The sequence below is a fragment of the Neovison vison genome, chromosome 3 (assembly GCF_020171115.1).
Source record: "Neovison vison isolate M4711 chromosome 3, ASM_NN_V1, whole genome shotgun sequence".
NCBI classification, from domain to species: Eukaryota; Metazoa; Chordata; class Mammalia; order Carnivora; family Mustelidae; genus Neogale; species Neogale vison.
Genome location: NC_058093.1, coordinates 55,166,659 through 55,189,929, shown reverse-complemented (window position 1 = coordinate 55,189,929; position 23,271 = coordinate 55,166,659). Strand labels below are relative to the sequence as shown.

The window sequence follows — 23,271 nt, the reverse complement described above, 5'->3', positions numbered from 1 at the left end:
CAAGTGCTTTATTATGTAGCTCTCAAAGTCATCATCTGTTTGTGTATTTACTTTCTGGATTAGCTAAACTTTCTTCTCTTAGAAGTATATTCACTATTAGTAATTATTTGAGCCCTATGAGGCACTCTAGGAAAGGAAAGAAAGAAAGAAAGAGAAAGTGAGAGAGAGAAAGAGAGAGAGAAAGAAAAAGGTAATTATGTTTTTCCTTTTGACTATGGCAGGGTGACTTTACTCCATTTTGTTTGACAAAGGCATTTCTCTATGCTCAGCTGTAGAAGCTCACGAGGTAGAAATTACAGAGAATGAAGTGAATAACTGGAAGTTCTTTTGAACAGCCATTTGATTCACTACTTAGGAAATATGCAAGAAAGGTTTAAACAGCTCAGGATAATGAGGGAGATGAAGAAAGGGAATAGGAGTAGATAGAGCTTTATCATACCACACATATTTTTATTCACTGATAGTGTTCTCTAAATACAAAAAAAACAAAAACAAAAACAAAAATAAAGCCCAAAACTTAAAAGACATTATGATTGAATCAAGATATGGCATTAGTTTGGCCTAAACAATATTGAATAATCCCATCCAAATCTCTGGTTCCATTTCCAGTCAATATAAAGTTGTTAATTTCATGGCATTTGCTTTGGATTTATTACTTTGAATTTTTATTTTGTTTAAGTGCTCTGTATTAAAATAATTAAACCCACAATTTTATTATGGTAACTTTCCATTTTCTTTAGTCTCAATTTGGTTCCCTTTGACCACAGATTTCCCCATCCAGGGCTCATGTCTCTCAATAATGTCACTTTATAGTGCCAATATGTGTTCTAGTCTCAAAGTTCCCATGGATGGCTGTGTTTCAGAATTTTCTGGAGAGATTTGAAAATTCTGGCTTTCTAAGGTCCCTCCAAAGCTAGTGTACCAGAATTCTTTTCACCTCTGTCCCTTCCTTTCTATTCTCCTTACTACCTAATCCACATTTTCACTTGCTGGGTTGGCAATTATCCATAAAGCTGTGTCTCCAGCTCATCTCCTATCTTCCCAAGAATGCTTTTGCCAGACTAATATTCCTAAAAGAATATATCACACATTTTGTTCCTATGTTCAACAACTGTTAATTTATTCCAGTTGCTCTCAGGAATACAATTAACTTTAGTCTGACATTTAAGGCTTCTACCACTTGTCTTCTTTGTACCTTTCCAAAATATGTCAGTTTTTCACTGACTTGGGTTCTCTCTAGCATATAAGTTTGATGAATCTTTTTGTCTTAGTTTGGGTTGCTTTGACAAAATACCATAAAGTGAGTACCTTAAAATAAAAACTTTTTTTTCACAGTTCTGAATGCTGGGAAGTCCCACAATAAGGTGCTAGTAGATTCAGTGTCTGATGAGGACCTGTTTCCTGGTTTGCAGACAGCTGCTTTTCTAGTTGGAAGCACTGGTTTCCTTTTCTCTTCTTACAAGGACACGAATCCCAGTATGTGGCCTGTGCCCTCATGACTTAATCTAAACTGAATTACCTCCCAAAGGCCTTGCCTTCTCACATCACTACGTTGAGGTTAGAGCTTCTATATATGCATGTGGGAAAGACACAAACATTCAGTCCATAGTACTATCTTTCCTATTAAAAGGCTTTCTTCCCACGAGCTTTTTGACAACATTTTTCAAATTTTGTGATGAAAAAACTTCAGGCTTACAGGAAAGTGCTAGTATAAAGAATTCCTGATTATCCTTTATTCAGATTCCTCATGTTAACATTTTACCACATTTGTTATGTCATTCTCTTTCTCTCTCATATATAAGGCAGACATGATGCTTTTTTACTCTTGCCTACTCAATTATGTATCTCTTGAACACAAGGGCATTCTCCTAGATAACTATGGTACAGTGATCAAAATAGGAAATTAGCCTTGTACAATACTATCCTCTAATCAACAGAAAATGAAAAGGCAAGACATTAAGTAGAAGAAAATATTGGCAAAGTATACATGTGCAAAGACCTTGTATTGCGACTATTAAAAGAACTGTTATAATTCAACTATAAGAAGATAAATGCTCCCATTAATAAGTGCATGAGGAGGTACTCAGTATTAGAAATGCGAGTTAAAGCTACAGTTAGACTGCTATACACTCAGTAAAATGTCTAAAAATATGAAGATAATATAACAACCCCAAATGTGGTAAGACTATGAGTGATTGGAGCTATCATGCATTGGTTATGGAATATAAAATCATTCAGTCACTTTGAAAAACTTCTTGGCAATTTCTTAAAAAGATAAACAATAGATTTTTTTTATATGAATCATCAATTTCACTCCTCTTTAACTGGAAAATGAAAACATATGTTCACAAAAAGATTGCACAAGTATAACTGGTAACATTTTTAGGTATAAAAGCCAATTACTAGAAACAACTCAAATGTCCATGTTTAGGAGAAGAGATAAATTGTAGTCTACTCATACAATGAAGTAAGACAGTGAAAAGAGATGTGATTCAACTATATGATCAATCTCATAGGCGTGAGGTTGATAGAAAATGCAAGACACAAAAGAATAAAACCTTCATGATTCAATTTATACAAGTTCAAAATAAGTAAACATGACCTATAGGGATAGAAATCAGAATATATCTTGCCTTGGCAGACAGTACACTGACTGGGAAGGTTCACGAGAAAACTTTCTGGTGAGATGGAAATGTTCTATATCTTGATTGGAATGTGGGTTTTCTAGGTGTCTATGTTTGTCAAAGTTGATTGGCTCATGTGCATTTCACTGTGTCAGTTACACCTTAATAATAAATGTAATACAAAAGATGTAGGCAGGGTGCACTTGAACTACAGAGACAGGCAGAAAGTCAGGTTGACTGGAAGTAGACCTACTAAAATGTCTGGATGGGAAGACCTGGGTGGGTCCGGAGATTTCCAAAATTCAGGAGAGTGAAATCCCTACAGAAAACGAATGAACTGAGTTCACTTAGAGACAGAGACAACCTTTGGTGAATTTGCAGGGATGGAACCAGATAGAACTTGATTATCCTCTATCCCCAGGCCTTTCCATTGCTTGAACCATTTGAAAGCCAAGAGGGCATAGTTGCTGTGTAGTATGTAGTCCCTTTTGGTCAGCTATAGTGTAGAGAAAAGAAGGAAGGAGATTTGATCTTAAGAAGAAAACAGAAGATATCTGCATTCACCTTATTTTTACTCAAATTTAAAGGGCCTCATTTAATTGTCATAATGGTGGCTTGGCCAAGAGATTCTATAGATTGGGTGGCGAGGGCTGATAAGTGAGTTGAGGCTATAAGAAAGAGTGATTGGAATGATTGGTTGTAGAATTTAAGCTGTTTAGTAATGGATATGAACACATGATGGGATGAGGGAGAGTGTGATCCTGGTAGTATCAGTGGAATATAAAGCCTGGTAGGGTCACAGGATTATTGGAGTTGGAGTACTAGAAGGGGATGTTGCAAATAAAACTATGGAGGGATTTCAATTAATAGTAGCAAAAATCAAGTATATGTTCATGGGAATCAGTGGGTAAGGTAGCATAGAATACAAAATGATTGTAGAAGAGGAAATCAAGGAACCAAACAATCAGGGTAATAGAAGAATTGTTTGCATATATCTTGAAATCATCAAGAGTTATCGCAAGATGGTGAGAGCAACAGAGAGTGAGGAGCTAAGAGTTTAAAAGAATGATGAGAAGTAATGAGAGGAGAACCAGAGATGACTGCAATCAGGAGGAGAAGTGGGTGGTATAGTCTGTTAGCTTGAGTCATCCTTGATACCTACTCTTTCTCAGCCCCAATCATTAAGTCCTGTCAATCTATTGCTTTTCTCAATATTGCACTACTCTAGTCACCAGCCAGATTAAAAAAAAAAAAATCATTTCTCCCTGTTTCAGAACACTTGTTTTCTAATTGGTCTTCCAGTGCCTACTCTTGCAGGTTTGTTTTCTTTGCTGCTATCACAGCGAACTTTTTTTAGTAAATACGATTGTGCAGTTCCCCTTTATCTTCCTCTGATCCAACATTTAAATTTTTTTGGTGGGTCTCTGCTAATTTTAAGATTAGGGGCAAAATCCCTCAGGTCTAAAAGGGTCTGAATGAGCTGGTCTCAGATTTATCCATCTAGACTTATCCAATGACATATTCCCTTATCACCTCTCTGTGCACCAGTCACAGCAACTTTGCTGTTCTGTCGTCCAACTGGCTCTCTGCAGATGCCACTTGCTTTGAATGGAATGTGCACTCCTTTACCTACCTCTGTTTCACCAGATTAATTAGAAGTCATCAGCTGAAGTTCTGTTCAAATATCACTTACCTAAGAAAATCATTCTCAATATTTCCCAGACTGGGTCAGTGCTGGCGAGACCCTATATATATGGAACTGTATGAGTGTTTCTTAAGGACGACATCCAAAGGGCTATCTCATATGGGAAATATTTAAAATTTATGTTGGCTGCTCCTTTGTTTAGGGTTATGCTCAGCTGGTTGCTGGGACAGTAAAGACCAGACATGAATAGGAGAACACCTTTAAAGAAGTCACAAATGAAGTCTGGTGTAATGGTTTCCCAGTACAAGAGTCTAGTGGAGGAGAACTGGTGTGTAACTTTTTTAAAAAAATTATTTATTTCTTATTTATTTGACAGAGAGAGAGATAAAGAGAGAGATCACAAGCAGGCAGAGAGAGAGAGGGGAGGAAACAGGCTACCGGCTGAGCAGATAACCCGATGTGGGGCTTGAACTCAGGACTCTGGGATCATGACCTGAGCCAAAGGCAGAGACTTAAACAACTGAGCCACCCACGTGCCCCAAGTATGTAACTTTTGCTGGAAGCTCACTCCAATGCCATTTTTATAGCTCAGTGATTCTAATTCCACACTGAAGAATAAAGACTGACATTGAGCCACATGCTTTTGCTCGAAGTGTAACAGTTTCCGCTAATCTAAACTAGAACGGGCGTTGCAATAAAGGAAACGCCCAGTGCCTCCAAGTAGCAGCATGGGCCTTTAATAATGACACCATGTGGTACCATGTGGTACCAACAATAATGTAGAATTAGTGGTCTGAAACTTCATTTTCATTAGCTTTGAAAACATACCAATACTGGTGATGTTTGCACAACTCTATAAATGTACTTTAAAAATTATTGAATTGTACACATACAGTGTGTGAATTTATGGTATAAATTATACCTCAATAAAGTGATAAAATGTATTAAATAATGATACCAATCCTTGGTCGTATTCTTCAGTCAATTATATCAGAATATCTGGGGCTAAGGCTTGGATATCGTTAGGTTAAAATCTCCCCAGGAAAATTAAGCAATATTTAACAAAGGTTTACATGCATTTACCTTTTGATTTAATCTTGTTTCTAGAAAGTTTTTCTGAAGACAGCAATATAAATAACATGCACAATGTTATTCACTGGAACACTGTTTGAAAATTTAAAATATGGAAAACCATCTAAATACCCATACACAAGAGGATAGTCAAATAAACCGTGGTGCATCCACACAATAGAGAATATTATGCAGCTATAAAAAAAAATGAAAAAGAGCTTTCCAAACCAATATACAGTGGTATTCACGGTATCAATAGTAGGGTAGGGTACCCTTTTAAGTACAAATAAAAGAGATATAAGAATACACACACACACACACACACACACACATATCTGCTCTCATTTGGGCATAAAGAAATATGGAAAGAACAGATTAGACCCTCAAGTGATTATCTCAGAGGTCAGTAGTAATAGAGTGGGAAGAATGTGGGAGTGGGAATAGTTGGAAGGCATGAGTGGGGCCTATCTCTAAGCCCACCTTCTTGTATGGTTCTGTTAGGACTAAGCAGTGTGGCACACATTAAAAAATAGGTAATTAGTGTTAACTAGGATATATGGAGAATCCCAACAGAATACACATGTTTCCTTATGAATCCAGCTGCTAAAAAATTAAGCAATATCTAACAAAGATTTACATGCATTACTTTTTTTTTAATTTTTTAAATTTATTTTTAGCTTAACAGTATTCATTATTTTTGCACCTTTTGATTTAATCTTGTTTCTAGAAAGTTGTTCTGAAGACAGCAATACAAATAACATGCACAATGTTATTCACTGGAGCACTGTTTGAAAATATAAAATATGGAAAACCATCTAAATACCCATACATAAGAGAAAAGTCAAATAAAACTGTGGTGCATCCACACGAATACCACTGCCATGACAAATGGGAAAAAAAAGAAAATAACAAGCATAATATGGAAATATTTGGCCTACAAGGCCAAAGACACACAAATATGGCACTTTTTTTAGTAAATTTGTTTTTCACAGAGGTTTGTATTAGTAATTCTGAAACTACATATATTCTAAAATTGAGTAAACAAGGAAATAAATTGTGGATAGTGAGAGCCAATTTATTACTGTCAGAGAAAGGAGTAACAAATGAAGAAAGAGGGAAGGCTAGAATGAACCCTGTGGATGAAGGTCATAGGGATGAGTTTTAACTAGTGGAGAGGGAGATACAGGGATAGATACAGATGTGTATGTATTTGTGTATTCCTGTATATATTTCTTTGATCTCTTCACTTAGAGGACCTAAAAACAATAACACCCCTGCAGCAGTGAGTATACTGAATGCCCAAAACTTGGTTTCTAAGCACTATTTTTAAATAAAATAGCCGATTCCAAGGCTAGCCTGGCTTGTGGTATCAGAAAGCAAATGTTCAAAACATGATGGAAGCATATTGAAAAGGTCAGATACCAACCTGAAGTAGTTCCCAACTGTCAAAGCTGGGAATATTGGATTATAATTCATAGGATAAAATAAATATCCAAGTCTGCACTGATAAAACACATAATTGAACAAATAACTAAATACATAGAGAAGAAAGGGCTGTTTTTCCTTACAGTGAAATTCCAATGAGTAAATGTAATAAGAACAGTGGAAATATAAAACCGACATTTGGCAAATGCCACTGTAATAATTGTTTTAGGGAAACCTCAATGGATGCTAAAATTAGTGGGCAAACATATAATTAGAAACAAGATATTTGCATAATCTCAGAATATCTCACCACAAGATATGAATTACAAAGAAAAAAAGTAGTATCCTTGCAGTGGAGAAACTTGGCAGACACTAACTTCACCAAGTAATCCAAATTAACATCACCAATAGCATGACACACTGACATCCTGGACTTCCTAATAGGATGGCCTGGGAAGGGCACGACACCATTTCTGTGGTTTCTTGTCAAAAGTACATACCTTTCATTTAATCATGAGGAGACATCAGACAAACTCAAACTGAAGAACAGTATCCTTCAACAGTGTTAAGGTCGTAAGAGATGAAGGAAAAGAGACTGAGGGCCAGTCCCAGACTGGAGGAGACTGAGAAAACATAACAGCCAAATGCAATGTGGGAGCTTCAATTACATCTTGTTTGGGGCTTGGGCAAGGCTCTCTGGAGGGCCAGGCAGGACTCAGTGCTTTTAGAATAGGTGATTGCTTGAGTAATTGAAGAGGTAGGGCCGAATGCGTAATCTAGAATGCGGTGTGAGTCATAGGGTTGAAGAACGGTCTTGTGGCACCCTGTATTTTCCAGTGTAGCATTTGTCAAATTATAATCACATATCCGTTTCTGCTACAAAAATATAAGCTCCAAAATAAATAAATTGGAAAAAAAAAAAAGACCTAAAATAAATGGAGCAGCACCTCCTTCATGGAAAAAAAAAAAAAAGAATATAAGCTCCATTAACACGGATAGGCACCCATCTATTTCATTCACCACTCTGTCCTGGTGCTGAGTCCATTATTCAAAATATGTGCAGAAATATTGCCTCAGTCTTCGTTTGCTGGTCAGGCCCCTGCAAGCACGTTTGTCTCTCACCTTTACTCCAAGTACCTCTACTAGTTGGAATGCTCTGTTCACAGGTAACTGGGGGCTCTATCCCTTTATGCTTCTCCTTCCTTTAGATTCAAAGAAAGCCCCATTTTTATTAGGCAGCATCTTGGGCTTTGGAGAGTAGATATACGTATTCAGGTGCCTGTTTTTTCATACTATAGCCTACAATCCACCTCAGGACTGTCCTCCTTTCCAGGTGAGGCTACTTCAACAGTAAAGAAAGGTCTTTGTATTTTTGAGCAGTGCTTATCAAACTGTTTTAAAAATTTGTTGTTTTGTGGGGCGCCTGGGTGGCTCAGTGGGTTGGGCCGCTGCCTCCGGCTCAGGTCATGATCTCTGGGTCCTTGGATGGAGCCCCACATCGGGAGCTCCCCACAGGGAGCCTGCTTCCTCCTCTCTCTCTCTCTCTCTCTGCCTGCCTCTCTGCCTACTTGTGATCTCTCTCTGTCAAATAAATAAAATCTTTTAAAAAAATTTGTTGTTTTGTAATTATTGGTGAGTAGATTGTTTGCTTATGTTTAAAGGCTCTGTTTCTTAAAAAAATTCATTGTATGATACCCAGATGTGTACATAAATAATACAGGTAAAATGGAACTACTCCCGTCTGGTTGGAGGAGGGGAGTGGAGGGGAGTGAGCTGGGGAATAATGCAGAGCCTTCTCAACTGACCACCCCACTTCCAACCACCACTCCTCTCTGGGAGCCTTTGAGGTACGGGAGACAAACCTTTTGTCCATAGTTTGAAATTCTGGGATTGCTCCAATTTTGCTGCCATCTTTAGAAGCACTGGTTGGTATCTCCTGAGAACTATGGCACTCATCCTGCTCCCTTCTATTTTGTATTTTCCATGCTACAATCTTGACTAGAAAAAATGGAGTGCTTCTTTGTAGACCCAAGACCTAGTACAAAGCCTTCACCTCTTGGTTCACTTGATGAAAGTTTCTTGATGATGATCACAGGACCAGGATTTCCAGAAATTTTCCTGAGATGGCCCCCAAATCGGGCCTGGGGACAGAGAGAGGATTTGAATTAGTGGGCAGAGGTCATTATCTCTTATCAATGAAGACTGTGCAGTAGTAATGTCAGAGGAGGTCATGAAACAAGAAACAGTTAGGAGTTTTGGAGGACACCAGGAGATCTCACAGGTGCAGGATGGAATGAGGATCGGGGGCTGATGAGGTCCATGAGTGTAATAGCCTACTGCTACCCAAGATGGCCTAAATCTAGAAACGGAAGTGGTCACCCCACGGTGACCTCCTCAGCAAGTTATTTGGATTCCAAGGTAATTGGAACTGGCTAGATTCCAGGTACCTTAAAGATCAAATCCCAACAGAACATGGGCAGGCTCCAAAGCAAAACTTTCCCCAACATTCCCCAGTCCTCATCTCCCAGCCCCTATTCTCAGCTCAAGCCTGAGTTCCTTTTCAGATCTAGAGACGCCCAGATCCAGATGAGAAAATGACGACGTCTGGACCGGCTGGAATGCTGGAGCACTCTCCACTAGGGAGTTGTGCTGGCTTGATGGGTGGCAGAGGCTCGCGGGCTGTTGGTGGGAGCATCCTGCCCTCTGCTGGATTTGGCAAGAAGAATGCATTTGCATTGCCTGCTAAGGAATTAATTAGATGGAAAGTTTTTTATTTTCTCTGAAAACAAATATTTGCTTGCATGTTGGTGAGGTTTAATTAATCGGGGAGCACAGCCTTTAAACGACATAGTTTCCTAGGAGATTTCCAGGTATCCAGGAAAAAAAATCCTTTTCATAGGTCTACTTCCTGCTTGAAAGCAGAGGTGTAAAATATACAGTGCAGACATTTTTAAAGAAATGTAAAGACTCAAAGCCACATTTCTAGTAATTTTTAATGCATTTTAATAGTCTGATGTGATAGAACTTTGGAGTCTGGTCGGACAGACTGCTTGGGTTTAATTCTGCAAGATACTGAATCTCCCTGAAACTGAGTCTCTTCATGTGTCAGGGATCAAACCCACTTTGAAAGGTTGTCGTGAGGATCGAGTGAGCTAATCACATATGTGAAAGGATTTGAGTGTGCCCACTAACACCGCGGCATTTTATACATATGCACTGTATGCAGATTTACATGAGAGTAGGCATACATGAGCTCATACACACGCACACACACACACACAAGGTTCACACAAAAGCGTCAAGCAATGTTGTTTGATTATTGACTTTTATTGACTTCCTGAAATTGATTCTGAGTAAAACTAGAAAACGGACACCAATATTTCAAATCTAGAGAATGAAAGGGGCCTTCTTAAACATGATGAAAGAAAGCAGGATGCCCTTAACATAATTTTTGTAAGACGGCCTGGAGACAGAGCAACATTTTGCTAAGTAGTATTTACCTTCGAGTGCCTGTCATCATGTTCTGTATAATCCATAAGAACATATGTATTTCTCGCTTTCATAAACAGAAAAATGGCCAAAATGAAGTCCAAGGAGAATTTCGTATAGGTATCCAATCCCTCCCTTCCTCCCTTCCTCTTTTGTTCTGAGTCCTTCTCTATTCCTTACTGTCCTGTTCTTTTCCTGTTTGATTTGAAAGCATAAATAAGTTATTTCCACTAACATTGTCATCGCTGGCGAGGCTGAGCCATTTCTTGTCCCCTATAGCAATTCTATAAGCAAACCTACCCTTTTCTCTTCGGTGCTATTGTTGCTATTAGAGTAGAATATGGTCCCGGCTCCTAAATTGTTGGTCATCCAAAGGGTGAAAAGTTGAATGACAAAGGTGTTGATATTAATGTAGTAGCTCTTTAATTAAAAATCCAGATTTTAACTGAAAATTTGTTTAACTGATTTTATCCTCTTCATTAACATATCTGCTTAATAAAGGGTTTTAAACCTCCCATTTGTGCTTGCAGCTGAAGAAGTAAACCCAAGTAATTTATCTCCTTGCCAGCCTCAGTAAGTGCTATATTGATGTATAGAGAATTTAACTTCAAGAGAAATTTAACAGTAGTTGTTGAAGACACAAAGGAATTAGATATAATCTTGATACGTGAGATATTCAGGCTTTAGATACCTATATAAATAAATATGTGATAAGGTGGTGATGTGGAAATTGAGGAAGAAATAACCAGAAGAAGTAATTTAATCTTGAAGAACGAAAAATTTTCCAGGTGGCAAAGTGTGTGTGTGTCTGTGTGTCTGTGTGTGGTTGGAATAGTAGGCAGGGGAGCAGCCTTCAAGGCAGAGTGTACCAGATAAGGATGATATAGTATTATGGAAATCTGTGCTGTCACTAGAATAACAGGGCTGGTGAGCTTGAGGATAGAAAGGTAGTTTGGAACCAAATGAAAACCCTATTTAAACGCTAAGATATGGACCTTCAATCTCACTGGGTATGTGTGTTAACCAATACACTTGAGTGATGGATCAATTCTATGCCTCTATATTTCTGTGCTAACCAATAAACTTGAGTGATGGATCAATACGATGCCTCTATAATCTGTTAGGGAAGTGTTTACTAGGGAGAAAAGTTGGGTTTAGGGTGGTGCTATAATTCCCTAGTCTTTAAAAATACGTGTGACTTGCTGAGTGGGAACTGTACTAGCCTCTATGTTCCATGCAATCTGGGTTGAATTAGTGACTCCCAGAACAGACTAGAATCCTTAGCATCTTTAAAACACAACAGCTTAAATCCCTTCTGATGCATCAGATAGTCATGCATTTTTTAAGAGTACTTATGTCTTTTTAGTCTTAGATAACCATATACTCTAAAATATCTGGAATCCAATGCCTGAAGAGAAGGGTTTGCAAACAGCATAAGTCATTTCCTATATCCGACCTGCCATTTTTTTCACGTAAAATAAAAAGGAGATCAAGAAAGGACCTGTGGATAAAATCTTTCTGCTTTGCCAAACATGCTTGCTCACCTGACCAATCATTTTTAAAAAGCCATATTATTTATACAAACTGCTTGGCGTGGCATTACTGATCCTAACTCTACTTGTCTGACTATAGTCATTCCATAAACATCATGAGAGACAAGATTGCTTCCAATAAAGCCTCGTTTATGGCATCTTAAGGGAAAGCACTTTGAATTGATATTCCCAATCCCTATCCTCATAATGAAATTTACCAGTAGCTTAAAAAATTTTTCTTTTGTATGTTTGCTTAGCACTTAGCTCATTATAGACATTCTGAAGAATGGAGCACATTCCATTAAACAATTTGAACAAAAGTAAAGTGTAAATAAGTATAAGTGGCATAGCTTCATGCTTAGAGCCCCCGCTGCAGCTGTTGGAGCACAGACTGTGTCTGGCTTGTTTGTACCTCTGTCTCTATCCCCGGCACATAGTAGGTACTCAATAAACACCTGAGGAATAACGAGACAATGCATACACTCCCTTTCCTTGTGACTTGGCTTGCCGTGGTTATCCTAAGGGCAAAAGAAAGTAATACTTGCTCCATGACTACTTGGGCTCATGAGTTAATGTTTGCAAAGAGCTTTGAACTTCTTGGGAAAAAGAATGGTGTTTTTGTTGGCGCCGTGTCATGTTTGCAGTGGCTCATGAATTACTCCTCCTTCTCTTCCTCCAGCTGCTCGCACTGTGCCCTCCCCCAGCCCTATGCCAGGCCAGGATCTCACAGAGGACAGCTGCACTCCTTTTCCTGCCTTCCTCCAGCCACCTCCAGTACTCCAGGAAAGGTAGGGACAGAGCACAGATTTCTCTCAGGCCTCCTAAGAGACTCCGGGGTAATGGAATTCGGGTCAATCCTAAGGACTCTTAGAGCAGCAGGAGTAGAGAGGGATGTAGGTTCTTGTCCCGCCATGGAAGAAGCTGTTAGGTTAGACAGGCCCATCTGTGAGGACTAGATTCTGAAGGTGAACTAGAGACCATCATACGGGCAACTGGGAGTAAGAGCCAGCACAAGTGGTTTCTTTTGTGTATATAGTTTTAAATACATAATACGAAGCTTTGACTAGTAACTGGCAGAAAACACAGTTTCATTACAAGGAACTCCTAAGACAAGCCGATTGCTTTTATATGGGTAGAACTTTCAACTGTTAGGACTACTTTGTCTGTAATTCTTAAACATTTGATAGTGACAAATAAAGGGGTTCTATTTCACAACAGATACTGGCTTCAGTGTTTTCCAATGTACTTATGACTACAAAAATTGCATTTATTTTTAGGAACTCAATAATTAAGCAGTTCAAGTTTGACTTGGGAAACAAGAGCTTTTGTTTTTGCTTTGTTTTGTTTTAGTAAGAACAGCTGTCCCTATGAACAAATTCGAGAAAAGGAGGTTTGTGTTATTATTTTTTTTTTCAGGTTACCATATATTGACTTTCAGGTGATCACACACAACAAATATCTCCAAGGAATGCAGGGAGTGCTGGTTACAGGCAGAAGAACCAAATTGACTGTCAGTGACAGGGTTTGCCTTAAAGGCAGGAACAGTTCCCATTTTCCACAACTTTGAAGTGACTTGTTTTCCAAACCAACTCATGAGGTTTCCTCTGTGTGTGGAAAATTTTTTATTACATATATTTATTTTTTTCCACGATCCACATTTGTATGCTTGTTGCTGTACGTGTACCAAATATGTTCTCTCGCTATATTGTTCCTAGGGACTGGAAATGGATGTCATGTGGACAAAAATGAACCCGGGTTCCTGTTAAAAAAGCCCCATAAACGATGCTTGTTTTGTTTCCAAAAAAATCTCAGGTAAGTCTGGCTTTAGTTGACAGCATGAAGTTAACCGAAAGTCTTATATTTTGTTTAAAAAAATTACGGAAGGGAACTTTTCTCCAATTAAATTGGGCTCAATAATCTGAAAACAAACACAAGCAGAGTTTATTGTATAGTTATATAAGCAGCATTTGAAACTCTGAGGGCTTAATGTCCTCATTAAAGCCACATACGAAACATTTATTTGGGAGCGAATCCAGATAAGAAGTGGTTTCCTTCTCCACCTGATTCATTATCAAATGAAGGACCCTGGTTTTCTATTTGTTTGGGGCTTGAGAATCCCATAGGCATTATTGACTTTTTGTTGTTTTTTTCCTCTTTATTTGTGAGGTATTTGATACTAGGCAGTTTGCCCACATCTTAAAATAAACAGATGGGATCCCCCTTCAAGGAAAGAGGAGGAGGGCAGTATGAATTAGGGAGAGATCAAATTTCTTTTTCAGAATGTTAGTGTCCTGTGGTATTGCAGGGGACTGTAAGTTCTCGGAGAGAAGACAGCAGGAAATCTTGGGAGCCCCGGCTCAGAGACCAGGAGGAATCACTGTCTGAGATTTTCCACCCAAAGTTCTATGGTAAGTTTGAGTTTGGAATGTGTGGGTTGATTCTCATTTTGTGTTATTTTCTTGTGGTTGGGAGAGGAGGAAGTGAACACGTTTTAATGAAGTGTAATATACTAAGATAAATAAAATATTGGAGGAAGTATTGCTGGGAATTCCTCATTCACATGTTTCATGAGTAAACTGACTGGCGATTTTAAGGTTTCTTTCCTAAATATTTTGGACTTCTACTCTTTGTTACTCAGTCTCTCTTTTTTGTTCTTGTTATTCTTGTTACTAGAATTCTTCCACTTTTTCTTTACTAATAGGGTAGGTGGATTTGCTAATAGGGTCAGTGAATTTCCTTGGTGGTGGGAATGTCTTCTGTAAAAGCAGATGTTAATTTTGTGACAACCTGACCATTTTTGGTAATAGCCAGAAGGTCCAATAAATATGGAAGTGCGAAATTACAGCAAGGAAAAGGGAAAAGAGAAGAGAATAGACTAGAAAGGTGGAAGTTCTTATTTAGATAAAAGAAAGATGGTGAGGAGCCAAGTTTAAATTGGCTAAGCACTGCACTCAAACACGATACCCTAGTGATGAAGACTGTGTAAGGCCACTCATGGAAATCCACTGTGTGTGTGTGTGTGTCCTTAACTTTGTATCATCTACAAAGAATAAACAAACAAATACTTATTGAACAGGGCCACCTGGGTGGCTCAGTGGGTTAAAGCCTCTGCCTTCAGCTCAGGTTATGATCTCAGGGTCCTGGGATCGAGTCCCACATTGGGCTCTCTGCTCAGCAGGGAGCCTGCTTCCTCCTCTCTCTCTGCCTGCCTCTCTGACTACTTGTGATCTCTATCAAATAAAGAAATAAAATCTTTTTAAAAAGTTTATTGAACAAAAAATCTATCTCTTTTTGTAGCTGCTACAGAAATAAAAAGTTTAGCAAGCTAGTTTCTCTCGGGTCCTTTCTGTGTGATGGGCCTTAAGAAGGTAAGCAGAACTCAGACAGAGGCAGCTGAAACCCAATAGAAGCTGCAGCCAAAAAGTGAGCGAGCAGCGAGCAGATCACCCAGTGCTCCCTCAGACCCTCATGAGGGCAGTCACACTTTTGGGTTACACCACCAGGGGTCAGGGCATTGTCGTCAGGAAAGCTTTTTTAAAGGACATAGGGTGTCAAAGGCACAGGGCAGGGGATCTCACACTTTTAAGAATGACAAGTGTTTAAGTTCCGGGGTCTTGCCTGTAGTGATTCTGATTCAGGAAGCTAGGGTGGGAAGTGAGGGTGGGAAGTGGGGGAATATCCCCAGGAATCTTCAGCTTGTAAAAGAGGCAGGTATTGAAGGACCTCACGTTCCAGATAGATGTGTGGGCTTTCTCTAGCTTGTTAATCTTATCAGAGGACCATTGGTTCAGAGACCATCAGGAAGGAGCCTGGCTCTGAGAGACACTCACGGCAGGTGAGTTGAAGAGGTAGTGTCTTTGTCACACAGACCTGGCTTTGAATCCTCTGTGGCTTTGCACAATGTGCTTTTCTTGGCTGAAATTCAGGTTTCTCCTTTTTAAAAAAGGGCAACCATATTGTCTACCTCTGGGATTTACAGAAATAATGGACGCGAAGCACTTAGAAGAGTGGCACAAAATAATGCAATTAGTAAATACTACCACCTGCGGTGGGGAGAGAAGGGGGAATATCAGTGATAAGCCCTCTGTGCCCAGGAAAATGGTCTGGGGCAGACAGAGCTAAGGTGTGACCAACCAGAAGGCTAGTTCTTAGATCTTGAAGGTCCAGGGGCAAGTTCTGAAGATAGACCGTAGACCAGAAAATGCATAAACATGAGGGTGGGAGAAACACTTTCTCAAATGTTTCCCAGGAGTGGTAATAAGGAACCCAGATGCAAAGTTAATTGGAATTGTAATTGATCCCCAAATAGTATTTAAGTCAATAGTTCATTGATTTTTCTCAGGAAAACCTTTATAAGAACTTCTAGAAGGGAACAAAGTGAAATGCATCAAATGCAGTGATTTGTTCTTATCTGCCATTCACCCTACATGGAAGGAGTAATGAATGAGGAGAAAAATGGAAAGGAACAGGGACTACAAATCACAAGGCTGTAATGAAATGAAACCCTTTTCTGGTAATTCAGTGTGATGTCGGGTCGTACTGAACTGGCTGGCTCGCTTGCTTGTGACTGTTGCCAAGGTACTCTCCCAAGAGGAAGCACGAAGGGTAGAGCAAACAGGCTGATACCTTATTTAGGTGGCTTTCTTCAAAGACAAAGATAAAATTTAGAGGCACTTAAGTGCACTCTATGACTGAAACAGCCAACAAATTAATGGATGCGGGGAAAGAGGAACCGCTGGGAGTGTGATGCAACCAGACTGTCCCTAGAACTTCCTTGCTACCCTGAATGCCCTTCTGATCCTGATGCACTGTGATAAGGCATAGATGGTGAGACAAATCCCAGTAGCTTCATATTTTCACTTGGGAGATAGTCCCTAAACTGGGGTACCTAAGGTATTGCCAAAGACTAGCTATTTTGAAGAATTTTGTTTATTCTGAAATACAAATTTTTCAGTGATTTTCCATAAACCCAAGTTTCAACTTAAATGTATTTTTTTAAAAAATACATTTTAAAAAAAATGTATTTATTTGACAGAGAGAAATCACAAGTAGATGGAGAGGCAGGCAGAGAGAGAGAGAGGGAAGCAGGCTCCCTGCTGAGCAGAGAGCCCGATGTGGGACTCGATCCCAGGACCCTGAGATCATGACCTGAGCCGAAGGCAGCGGCTTAACCCACTGAGCCACCTAGGCGCCCCTCAACTTAAATGTATTTTAACCAGTGCTGTTAACTTCTCTGGATGCTACTGATATCTTCTCAGTAAATAACCACGATAATGCATGACAATGATAAATAAGTGATGAAGAAAGAAATGTTAAGAGGAGTCACCATTTTTAGGGCTCTCATGCTCTCATAGGTATTAGGCTGGTTTTATTTCCTCCTTGATCCTGACCCTGTTAGGAGGCATCATTGTGGAGATTTTCTATGAAAATTTTAAGAAGTCACAGTAATAGCAAATAGTAAACCTGAGGTTCGAATCCAGGTCTTTCTAACTCTAAAATCTATGTTTCTAGTCCTGTAAAATACCGTATATCTGTCTACTAAGTGCATTTGTAGTAAGCCTGTAGAGTTTGCTCGTCGATTCAGGGTGTTCTATTGTTCAAAAATACAATGCAAAGTGTGTGTATTGTCCCCCTCCTTCACTTTTCACTTGTGAGCACTTTAAGGGAGCTCTTTTCCTAACAGCAAATATATATAAAATTTATTTATTTACTTACTTATTTATTAATTTGAGAAATGGGTTACTGACTAGTCTGAACTTGCTTGCTGGCATATACATGAAAGTGACAATTTTTTCTTCTCCAGTTACTTAAACCTGGTCAAATTTCCCTTTTCCTTGGGCAGATACCATCATCTTTGTTTTTTCTATAAAAAAAAAATGAAAACAAAACACACTGATTCTGTGTTATAAAAATTCAGTTTCGGGGTGCCTGGGTGGCTCAGTGACTTAAGCCTCTGCCTTTGGCTCAGGTCATGATCTCAGGGTCCTGGGATTGAGCCCCGCATTGGGCTCTCTGCTCAGTGGAGAGCCTGCTTCCCTCTCTCTCTCTCTGCCTGCCTACTTGTGATCTTTCTATCAAATAAATAAGTAAAATCTTAAAAAAAAATTCAATCTCAATCCAATTTAAAAGTATCTCCTTTGACATCATCTGTTAGTATAGGTCTTAACATGGAAGGATGGGCTGTGGTATGCCTCTGGGATACAAGGCTCTCTCTCCCTCTCCCAGACTACTATAATTTGAGGAGATTTGGGACAGGGAGGAAGGAGAAGAAAAGGATGAGTTTCTTACATTTCATGGTGAAGTTTTCATCCTTCATCTGTTCAGAATTTTGACTCTATCTCTGGTTAATGTTGAGTAGCGGGTTGTGGTCCTGTGTACGGTAGGCATCCCTATGACAGTTTTCAGAGTGCTCTTTGGGGTCTCTCCAAATTACTGAGCTGGGAGATCCACCTCCAGTAAGATCTTATCCACATAACACCTCACTTCCTCAACACTACCACCCAGCCTCCTCCTGCTAGGTCTTCTTGGTCGGCAGCCCATGCTTGCTCATGGAATATGGGAAGACAGGACCAACTAGCATCTTCCCCTGAGTCTGCTTGGTCCACAGAAAAAGGTTGCAAGTTTCCCCAGGACTCTGTCCTCTCTCCACAGATCTTTTTACCCTCAGTTTAAACAGATACAGTAAGTAAATTGACGAGGCCACGGCTGATGCAGATGTCAAAGTTAGCCAGGGCACACTTTGTGTGCCTTCCCACAGCCTCCCTCCCTGGATTGAAGAATAGTTCTCTTGGTGCCTCCTGAACTGGGCTCAGCAGGGAGAGTGTGTCTTCAGGGAGTGGATCAAATACCAGCACTCTCTTCTACCCTCGTCAAGGGGCCCACACAGCCTTGAAGACTTGCTACTTCTCTTTTCTGGCTCCAGCCATGCTTTTAGACTTCCCTGGGGAAGGGGAGGGCACAGTCTGAGGCGCAATCGAGAACCGCAGAGCCATTTACCCTCTCCTGCAGGGAGCCTGGAAGGAGATGGAAGCCGCAGTTGTTCTCCAGCTTCTTCATCCCAATATTGGAGTCCTAATGACTCATTGCAGGGTGGCAGAAAGACTTACACTTAACAGCTTTGTTACATGTGTATACTTCTTGGGGCAAAAATTAATTGATATAAAATGAAAAATGTCTTCTGTATAGAAGACACTGTCAAGACAACGAAAAGGCAAGCCAAAGACTGGTAGAAAATACTTCCAAAAGACATATCTATTGTAAGACTGTTATCCCCAAAATACTGAGAACACTTAAAACTCAATGATAAGAAAATGAACAAACTGATGAAATAAATGTGCAAAAGATTTGAACAGACTCCTTTTCAAAGAGGATATACAGATGGTGAATAAGCCTTTGTATGATGCCCAGTATCAAATGTCATTAGGGAATTGCAAATTTAAACAACAAGGAAATACCTCTGCATACCCATTAGTACAATGAAATCCAAAACATTGACAACACCGAATGCTGGCCAGCATATGGAGCAATAGGAACTCTCATTCATTGCTAGTAGGAATGCAAAACAGTACAGCCACTATGGAAGACAGTTTGGCAGTTTTTTACAAAATTAAAAATACTCTTACCCTCAAATTCAATGATTGCTCTCCTTGATATTTACCTAAGTGAGTTAAAAAAAAAAAAACAAAAAACTTGTGTCCATAAAAATCTGCATAAAGATGTTTATAACAGTTTCATTCATAATTTCCAAAGCTTGGATACAACTAAGGTGTCCTTCAGTGGGTGAATAGATAAACTGTGGTATGTCCACACAATAGAGTATTATTCAGTACTGAGGGGAACCTGGGTGTCTCAGTGGGTTAAGCTTCTGCCTTTGACTCAGGTCTTGATTTCAGAGTTCTGGGATCGAGCCCCACAGAAGCTTCTCCACTCAGTGGTGAGACTGCTTCTCCCTTTCCCTCTGCCTATGTGATATCTCTAATAATAATAATAAGATAATATTATTCAGTACTAAAAATACTCATTAGCTAAAAATAGCTCTAAAAATAGCTAAAATAGCTCATTAGCTATCAAACCATGAAAAGAAATGGAGGAATAATAAATGCATATTACTAAGTGAAAGAAGCCAATCTGAGAGGGGCACCTGGGTGGCTCAGTGGGTTAAGGCCTCTGCCTTCAGCTCAGGTCCTGGTCCCAGGGTCCTGGGATGGAGCCTTGCATATGGCTCTCTGCTCAGTGGGGAGCCTGCTTTCCAACCCCCTGCCTGCCTCTGCCTACTTGTGAACTCTGTCTGTCAAATAAATAAATAAAATCTTAAAGAAAAAAAAAAAAAGCCAATCTGAGAGGCTACATACTGTGTGATTCCAACTATATATCTTAAAAAGGCAAAGCTATGGGGACCATAAAGAGATTAGTGATTTAGGAGGAGGGAGGGATGACTAGGTAGAGTGCAGAGAATATTTAGGGCAATGAAACTAATCTGTACATATTACAAAGGTGGATACATGTCATTAGGTATTTTTTCCAATTCATAGAATATATAACAGAAAGCGTGAACCCCAATGTAAACTATGGACTTTCGGTGATAATGATGCACCAGTGTAGGTTCAGTAATTGTAACAGATGCCCTGTTGTGGGACAATGATAGTGGGAGAGACTGCCCATGTGCAGGGGCAAGGGGTAAAGGAGAACTCTATACCTCCTGTACAGTTTTGTTTTTTTTTTTTTTTTTTGGCTCTAAAAAATAAAGTCTATTGAAAATTAACTTATATTCAAACTATTCTAATAAAGAGTCACAGGTAGCCAAAAAAGAGAAATCTGCTTTCCAAATGCATAACAGATTTCTTCACATCTGTACGGGACCAAGTAATCTGTTCTATGTTTGGCTCTCCCTTGGACAGAGAACGCCTAACAAATGATAGATGCAGTTTAGTCTTCTACCTCCTCTCTGTATTGTATGCTAGGGGATGCTGATCCTGAGATGAGTAGGCAGCAGCACAGGTGGAGGGGTACGGACACCTCTTCCTGGAAGCCTTCTCCTCAATAATGCAGCCAGCCAAACTCAAGGCTGCAGAGAACTCTGCATCAGTTACAGTTCTGAATGATGTAACTCTACAGTGAGTCATTGTTACCTAAAAAAACGACAGCTGGGATTCTGTTTTCTTAGAACACTCTTTTCTCTGTTCACGACTTCAGTTGGTCTTTAGTCGGTACAAGAAGCCGAGAAAGACAGAACTGAACTGTCAAGTCAGACATGGTATAGCTCTGAGGTATTTAGTCACTTGTGCCAAACTGGCATTTCGCTACTGCAATTTTATTTCACATTTAGTGTGGACATCCATTCTGTGCCTTGGTCTCTCAGACACCCACTATCAACATGAGATGTGGCACACAACTAATGAAGAGTTAAAATCTGGCGATTTCCTACAAGTGTCTCTAGGTGATGGGGTTATAAGTGATTTTAAATTACATCCATGCCTTTTTTGAAAGTTGTTCCTATAGTGACATGTATTGTTTATCATCAGAAAATAAATAGATCTATTTCCATTTGAAAACTTAATGCAAGGAAAAATAGCTAAAGTAGTTAAGAAAATTTTGAAAGATGAAGGTTACATGGGCTTGCCCTGTTAACAGGACAACAACTAGCCTGCACTTTTGTGGCACTCTCTACGTTTCCAGCACTGATCTGAGCTCATTATTTTACAAACTAATGTAATCTTCAGAACCTCATGAGGAGACGAATATTGGTATGCCCGCTTTACAGAGAAGGGAACTGAATCACAGCAATGCCATAACTAGCCCATCGTCAGTTAGCTAGTAAGGGGTAGAATTAAAATCTGAGAACAAGCACTTAGCTCCAGAGCAGAGTTCTTTATCACTCTACTAGGTTACAAAAAACAAAATAGTAAGAACAACATTGCATTAGCTAAAGATCGGAGCTCTTAATGTAATAAAAATAAATAGACTGGAAATAGAATGTAGAAAATCTTAATAGGAAAAATGAAGTACCATAAATCAGTGAAACAGAAGGTGGGTAATTTAACAACATTATTTGGGGAAAGTAGTTATTTAGACTTTAAAAATTAAGTTTGGTGTACCCCCCTCCATAAAAATAATTATCCATTTTATCCCAAATAAATTCAGGAGTTAAATCTAAATAGTTAAACCAAAATAACTTGGAAGAAATATAGATGAGTATCATCTGATCTCTGGACGAAGAAGGATTTTCTAAACTTAAAAAGAATTACAAAAATCACAGAGGAAAATACTGATGGAAAAGATAAAAATTTTCTGCATATCATAAGACTGGAAGAAAAGATAAACAGCAAACATATTTAAGAAATTGTAATTTGTCATACACCTATAAGGAAACCACAAAGGAGGAATGGAATTGGCTAACAAAATATGAAACATACTCACCCTCTAAAAATATAAGAAAAGCAAATTTTCAAAAATTCAAATTACAACAAAAATTATGTAGCATTTTTCACAGAGCAAGTTTTAACTGGTAATAATCAAGGTTGTCAGGAGCTCTGCAGGGTGGATGGATGGTTTCAAGTACAACCTTTTTGTTTTTTAATAACAAAATTACAGACTTCATTTAGATTTCCTCAGTTTTCCCAGTATTTTTCCCATAATTATTGTTATTATTTTAATTTTTTTACTATGCCATGTTAATCACCATACAGTACATCATTAGTTTTTTGTGTGGTGTTCCACAATTCTTTGTTTGTGTATAACACCCAGTGCTCCATGCAGTATGTACCCTCCTTGCTACCCATCAGCGGGCTCACCCATCCTTCCATCCCCTTCCCCTCTAAAACCCTCGGTTGGTTTCCTGGAGTCCATAGTCTCTCATGGTTCATCTCAATGTACAATGTACAACCTGCCTAAAAATAACTTACCAATAGCCATCAGAAGTTTGAAAACAGCCATATTTTTCTTTTTTTTTTTTTTTTAAGATTTTATTTATTTACTTGACAGAAAGGAGATCACAAATAGGCAGAGAGTCAGGCAGAGAGAGAGGGGGAAGCAGGCTCTCTGTTCAGTAGGGATGCTTAGGCAGATGCGGGGCTCCACCCCAGGACCCTGAGATCGTGACCTGAGCCGAAGGCAGCAGCTTAATCCACTGAGCCACCCAGGCACCCCTAAAACAGCCATATTTTTCAAATCAGTATTTTTATATAAAGATTTATCCTAAGAAAATGGTCATGTGGACATATACTTATGTTCAAGTTTTCATCACATCATCATTTCTAACACTGAAATGTTAGAAACTACTTAATATTTAATAAAATTGGATTAGTTAGTAATAACTGGAAAATATAGCATAGCTATAGAATGCACTATCCCACCACAATTAAAATCATGTCATGAGTAGTTCTTAGTGAGAAGACAACATGGCTGTTAGATAGTGCTTTAAGTGTAACAAAAGAGGATACAGAATTATTTACACATCCAGTCAAAATAGTAACAATAAGAAAGGACT

The 23,271-nt window shown here is 39.1% G+C and overlaps 1 protein-coding gene across 1 annotated transcript in view; it reads left to right on the top strand.

Moving 5' to 3' along the window:
- Positions 1-12,502: 12,502 nt before the first annotated feature.
- Positions 12,503-23,271, top strand: part of LOC122902509 (cytohesin 1 interacting protein) — a 73,958-nt gene continuing 63,189 nt past the window's right edge. Inside the window, exons 1-3 of the mRNA XM_044242098.1 lie at positions 12,503-12,574; positions 13,502-13,598; positions 14,092-14,194. Of these exons, the coding sequence (XP_044098033.1) occupies positions 14,192-14,194 (3 nt within the window). The 5' untranslated portion in view covers positions 12,503-12,574; positions 13,502-13,598; positions 14,092-14,191. The remainder of the gene's footprint in view (positions 12,575-13,501; positions 13,599-14,091; positions 14,195-23,271) is intronic.